This window comes from Orbicella franksi, chromosome 2 (genome assembly GCF_964199315.1).
Source record: "Orbicella franksi chromosome 2, jaOrbFran1.1, whole genome shotgun sequence".
NCBI classification, from domain to species: Eukaryota; Metazoa; Cnidaria; class Anthozoa; order Scleractinia; family Merulinidae; genus Orbicella; species Orbicella franksi.
The window spans coordinates 28,072,026-28,078,267 of NC_138146.1; the positions used below are offsets into that span (position 1 = coordinate 28,072,026).

The 6,242-nt window shown below is 39.9% G+C and overlaps 1 protein-coding gene across 1 annotated transcript; it reads right to left on the minus strand.

The window, feature by feature from the left end:
* Nucleotides 1-2,621: 2,621 nt before the first annotated feature.
* Nucleotides 2,622-5,959, minus strand: LOC145479061 (uncharacterized). The gene has a single exon (XM_081457303.1). The coding sequence runs from the start codon at nt 4,515-4,517 to the stop codon at nt 3,837-3,839; it is 681 nt and encodes a 226-aa protein (XP_081313429.1). The 5' UTR covers nt 4,518-5,959; the 3' UTR covers nt 2,622-3,836.
* Between the last annotated feature and the right edge of the window lie 283 nt (nt 5,960-6,242).

Below are 6,242 nucleotides of genomic sequence, written 5' to 3' on the forward strand. Positions count from 1 at the left end.
GCTGTGAGCAAAGCAGCGGTTTTACCCAATTCATCCCTTCCACGTCTTCTCTTTGTTTGGTTGCAAGATGGTGGGTAAATTTTTTGTAGAATCTGTGGAATATCTCAGTCATCTTTACGTTATTATTGTATATAATATTTGAAACGAAGACTTAAATAATTTAGTTACATTTTTTATTTGTTTCTCTTTTGTTAAATGTCTTATTTAAGCCTTGAATTTCTACCTTTCAGGAGGGACTATCGGTAGAGCAAATGGGCCGATATGCCAGTCCAATCAATCCAGCCGTATTTCCTCATCTGACCATTGTGCTTCTTTCTATTGGAATATTCTTTATGGCTTGGTTCTTTGTGTATCCTTTTATTTATTGAATTGATGATTTCAGTCATGGATCGTAATTTGTGAGTTTATATTTTAAGTTCAAGAGATGAGAATGCTCTTTGGTCAGTCTGCATCTTGAAGAGGTAAATTGAACTCTTAGTGAGTTTATCCAGTGCGGAGTCTATTCACTGAGATTGATTTTATTCGGAGGCATATTTCTCGTGAACTTCCACATCTCGACAACTGAGCAAATCGGTCGACAACAAACTGACAGTTCTTTGTCACGCAATCTTGAGAATCAAACGGATAAAGATTATTAGTATCACCCAACTAGTGGACTAATGCAAATCCTACATTTTGATTGGCTACGAAAGTGGCGCAATCGAGCGTGACGCCTTCTTTCGATTTATTCCCAAATAAATATTTTTTCAACTTGCATTGCTAACTTTATTATTGCCTTTTCTGTCCGACTAGCTGGGTGATGCTTAAAACAAGTAGACCCTTCGCCCTCAAGGGCCACGGGTCTATAGCCCGCAAGGGCTACGTGTCTAATTGTTAATTAGTAAACATAGGCTGCAAAAATGGAAAAGAGTAAATGGTTTCAGTTGTGTATAATTATTTGAACTGTTTCCCGGCCCCTGGTGTTGTGATCTCCAGAAATCATGATGCTTTTTATTTGTACCAAAATACAAAACAGTCTGGCCAATCTCATGTTTCCTAAATCCTTTTGTTAAACAGTACATGTATGCTTATCCCCACTGGGAGGCATCCTTTTAGTCACCACTGCCTCTGGCCAGCTCTGATACTATAGTCTCCTTTGAAGCAGTTGTTACAGTCATCACGCGACACTTCTCCCCACAGAAGCATTGCGTGATGAACCTAACAACATCTGTAAGGGAGACTTGATACTGTAAGCAGGTAAAAAAGTATTTATTTTTGGCCAATCTTATATGTGCAGAAGCATGTTGATCGTAGACTGTCAAATTGGAACTGGCTGCTCAAGATTTTAAGGTCTGAAGATGAAAAAATAAAGTTAAGTGAAAGAGGTCATAATTCTCAAAGCTGACCAAAAGGATTGCAGACTCCGGTGAGAATACAAGTACACGTACTTTGAGATCACAAAATCAGCTCAAGCCACAGGGTCCAATTTTTGGTTCTCTCTTATTGGCTCCGTTTATGCAAGCAACATCCAAATTGTATGATTTTTGTGCTATCTGTGATAGTACACAGATCCTTGTAGAGTTGCTTCATCAATGTCAAATTTGTTGACCTAGGAACGATTTCAAAATGTTTGGACAATTTGAAACAACTAAAGATTGACCTGTTTTCTTTTTTGAATTACATCAGTCAGTTGAATCCATTCCATATGGCTTGAAAAGGATATAATAATCTTACAAACCTCACCTCAGTACGTACAGATATCTTGTTAATCAAGTGTGGGGGCCAAACTGAGAGAATATTGACTTGGGTCTTGTCAATGTTACAATAAAGACCAAGGGCTGATATTCTACTGTACCAGTATGGTATTACGTTACTTAAAAAGGTTAAAAATCCCACAATCACAGATTAGAAAGACACCAAAAACTTCAAGCACACAACCTGATTTAGAGCCAACTTGTAGTGTGTACTTACGTCCGACATTTTCAAACAAAATGAGGAAAAGACAGTAGGAAGACAATAAAAAGAATCTCTTTCATCTAAGTTACTCTGTGTACAAATGTAAACATAAAACTTCCAGAAAGAGTGCTCACGTAGGATTATTTGGGACAGGACCCAGTCTAATACTTGGAGAGTACTAGACCAGCAATGGAGCAATCTGATTGTCTGAGTTTAGTTAGTAACCCTCTGAACCATCTTAGTTGTATAATGATTTAAGTTACAGATCCTTTTTTTAATATCCCTTATCAATCTGTGGAAATGAACAAATGAACAAAAGTTTAAACACAGAATAAAACTTAGCGCAACTTAGCAGACAATGCAAGATTTATTTAGCATATAATTCAATTTGTTATAGCCAAGCAAGAGGGCATCAAGCTTTCTTGGACATTGAAGATTATGATGAAGTTCTGTGTTTTTGTAATACTTTCCTTAATAGTTACCACAGCTATGAGGTCACATCCACCAAGTACAGCAGAGACATCTACAAAGAGCTGCTGGTGTCATTAGTTGCATCTCTTTTTATGGGATTTGGAGTGCTCTTCCTGTTACTCTGGGTTGGAATTTACGTATGACAATAGGAACTTTGTAACTATAGAGAGAGAAGCAATCTACATGAACAATCAACTATTCTGCAACAACTTAAGAAGAACTGTCGTGCTAAGCATGGCATAAGTTCTCTGTGGACACTTGTGTTTTAACAGAGAGAAATTTCCTTTAATGTAATAGTAATAAAAAAAAGTTATTTGTCTTTGCTAATCTTGCTTAACTGGGCTTGGTTGAATCTTTGTAACTTGTGTTCATAGCATGGGAAACAAGTTAGCCAGCAAGCAGTCTCTCTTTTGCTCGAAAATCCATGGGGAAGAATGCAAAACAAGTGAGCATGTAAGCGTGACATGCAAAAGGCAAGTGACAAAGCCAGGAGTCGTGAGTAGCACGGGCATTGGAAGACCTGCTCTCTTTCCCACAGAATTTCAAGCAAAAGAGAGACTGCTTGCAGTCTAACCAGAAATATGAGCCATCAGTTTATTGATATTATTTATCACGTTATTGACTCAATAGCCTGGGTTAACAGACATGGTTTTGAGCTCTACTTCTGGTTGTATATTTTGAGGAGATGTTAAACAAGGTCTGCATTCAGGCTAAATGGAGTTGTCATGGCAGTCACTGTTCTTTGTTCTTAATTCTCTATTTTCCAATTGTCCCATAATGCACTCTGTTTGCCCCCCAAATTTTACATAAATTATTGTTATGAAATGCTCTTGGGAATATGCAGACCTCCCAAGAGTATTTCACAACAATAGTTTATGCAAAGTTTGGGGGGGCAAACAGGGTGAATTGTGAGCAATTGGAAAATAGAGAATTGATGGTATTTCCAGCATAAATTGCTGGAAATATTTGGCGCTTTATTTGAAGGCTAAGGCTCGTTGTGCACTGCTTTCAACTGGCACACAGTGGAGAGAACTGTTTTAATCTTGTATATTGCTTTCCAACTTTATTTGACTTCTCTACGGGAGAAGTGAAACATTCTTTCCTTATTCTTTTTACAATACAATATGCTGTACAGTATTCATCTTTTTGTTGCATGGCAACAGTTATATATACACAAAGACACACATAGTATTTATCATTTCTGATTATCCGGTTTCACTTCAGATGAAGATGATGTTATCACGAAATCTCGACAGCTTATTTCCGTGCAATGTTCCTCCAGCGCTTTTGTGTTGAATATTTTCATAGTTGTAACCTTGCTGAAAGGTCGTTTAGTTGGTATTTGTTCACCTATTTGATAAAAACGTTGAAGAATTAAAAACTTGAAAAACTTTCATGATGAACTGATTGAAGAACAATAGAATCAGATTTCATGATTTATTGTTGTCAATAGTCGGCAGTCGACATGAACCTAACCCGATCTGTGTCTCATCTTGTACGTACGCGTTTGGAATTCCATGACTGTTTTTACAGGTGTCCGTCTCATGTGTTGTATTAGAGCCAAAACTTTCTCTGAATTCGTTAGCCGAGACAAATAAAGGAAACGTTGCTGATCTAGGAAGCTTGCAATCTAGGCTTGTTGATATGGTGGGTGACCGACGCAGTCTGTATCCTGTGTAGGAACATCGGCAGTCTGGGCCTGGGTATTGCGTTAGAGCAGTGGATTGCGTTACATGGGAGGGTGAATGGCTATGTACTGATGGTGGTTGGGCAGAATGAGCCCGTTTCTGGACAAAATGATCAGTGTTGCTGGCCTTTTGGAGTAAACTTGGATTGCCCGTATTAGTCTGTAGTAGCCTTCGTCTTTGTAGTCCTATTGGCGGCGTTTCTCGCACTGTGTGGATTCCGTTTAACTGCTTTACAAGCGTCCTTTCTTCCTTGTGTATATGACGGTTTCTAATGGTGTGTTCCAAGTGAATTGATCGTAGCCTGTCCTGAAGAAGCCTGTCTTCTAAGCTGTTCGAACGGCGTACTCTAGCCACACGATTGGAGAAGCACGAAGGAGGATCTCTGTTGAAAATTGACAGATCTCCCTTTCGCTTGACAGACATTATTCAATGACTCCTTTGTCGGAAATCTTTCCACTGTAGATTATCGAAAGATAGTTTCCAATGTTCCTCTAAAGCAACGTATAGATATTAATCCTGGTTTTGAAGAAAGATCAAAAGCAAGCCTTTCTTTGTTGAACGAAGAGGTTCGATTCAATGGAATGTCTTCCGGTGTCTTGAAGGCGTTCCACGACCCGTGAAAGCGTAGGCTCAGTTGAAATTCAACATTTCACGTCGTATTTCAATGGAACATGAAATATTATAGAGAGGGTTTACCGATCGCAAAAACCCTAAATGTTGATCGACCTTGAAATAGTTTGTTCACCCCTGTCAGTCCACGTTCGCTTGTTTGAACTTTGGAAGGCCTTGACAAGATCTTCAACAAAATCCGTCATATCACCCTCGAGCAAATTCTTTCGGCAGTGTTATCGTGTAACGGCGTTAGTAGGTGTGATTTAATCAATCACTCAGCATTTCACGACTTTCGACTTAAAAAAGAAATGAGGCGCGGAATAGGCAAAAACTTCCGTGTTTGGCACCGATGCTCATTAATTTTCGAACTTGGCGTGTTAAAAGGGTGCAAAATTCTCCGGTAATGATCTCGACAATGTTAGTAGAAGATTATTAGGTGGAAAGACAGTTAAAAACCAATCACAAGAAATTTGAATCAACCACAATCAGTCAAAAATAAACAAATCCTTATATAAGATATACAATCTCCACAGGTTTATTGTCGACTATCACTCATTAGAAATATCCTTTTACCTAAATCCAGTTTGGCAGCCGGCTCTGCGGGGTTCCTGCTTAAAATTCTTCAGATTCTCTTCGTATCCTTCTCCATGCACGATCGATCTAGCGTGCAGTACAGGCGGATTAGCTGGCTCTAGCGCGATACACGAGCCCGTGCACGAAGCGCGAGGGGAGTAAAAATTTTCTCATCTCGCGCTTTGCGTTCGTTCTCGCGCTTCGCGCGCGCGCTTGTGTATCGTGCTGGAGCCCGCTAATCCGCCTGTTCTGTAGGCTACGATTGATCGGGCCACAATTTGCCTGATCTGCTGGCTTGTAATAAGGGATTAGAACAAAATATATACTGTATGTGTATAATCTCAAGGTCAGCGTGCCGCTCGAACAATGAGGTATTCATCAATGAGTCCAATGAAGACTCTGGCTGGGAAGTTTGTTCGTAAATTGCCCCTCTAAACATCTTATCTTCAGACAGCCAATCAGAGGGCCGAAAAGCCCAGTCACTTTTGGCCTACGAACAGGCTCCCGGTGAGCCCGAACCGCCCCGATCGCTTAGCTCTCCGAATTCTTCGGTTTGGCACTCGCCGAATTTTTTTTTCCGACCTCGCCGGAAGCCTGTTCGCAGGCTAAGTCAATTTTGGCTGCCATTCTTAGATGGTCGTTGTTTTTGCCTTGAGCCAAAATACAGAGTCCATCACTCTCGTCACAGGCTCACAGCATCAATTTTTCGGTAGTTTAATTTTTGCCGCCAAAAAATAGGGTTTGAGATACATTTAAACGTTTACTTTCAGGTCGAAGAAACTGTTTAGTACAACAGTTATAGGGGATTCTTGCTGACGTCATTGCTCACTCATTAGTATATCGCTCTGCGTGCAGAAGGCACCATGTTAGGTGAAATGACTCCAAGCAATTAAAAAGGCAGTGAAACGTAGTACATGATGGAAATTTTAGCTCTTTGGGTGTAATATTAAAGAGGATATTGGC

Coding starts and splice junctions, on each gene's coding strand:
- LOC145479061 (XM_081457303.1), bottom strand. CDS start 4,517: ATGTCTGTCAAGCGAAAGGGAGATCTGTCAATTTTCAACAGAGATCCT.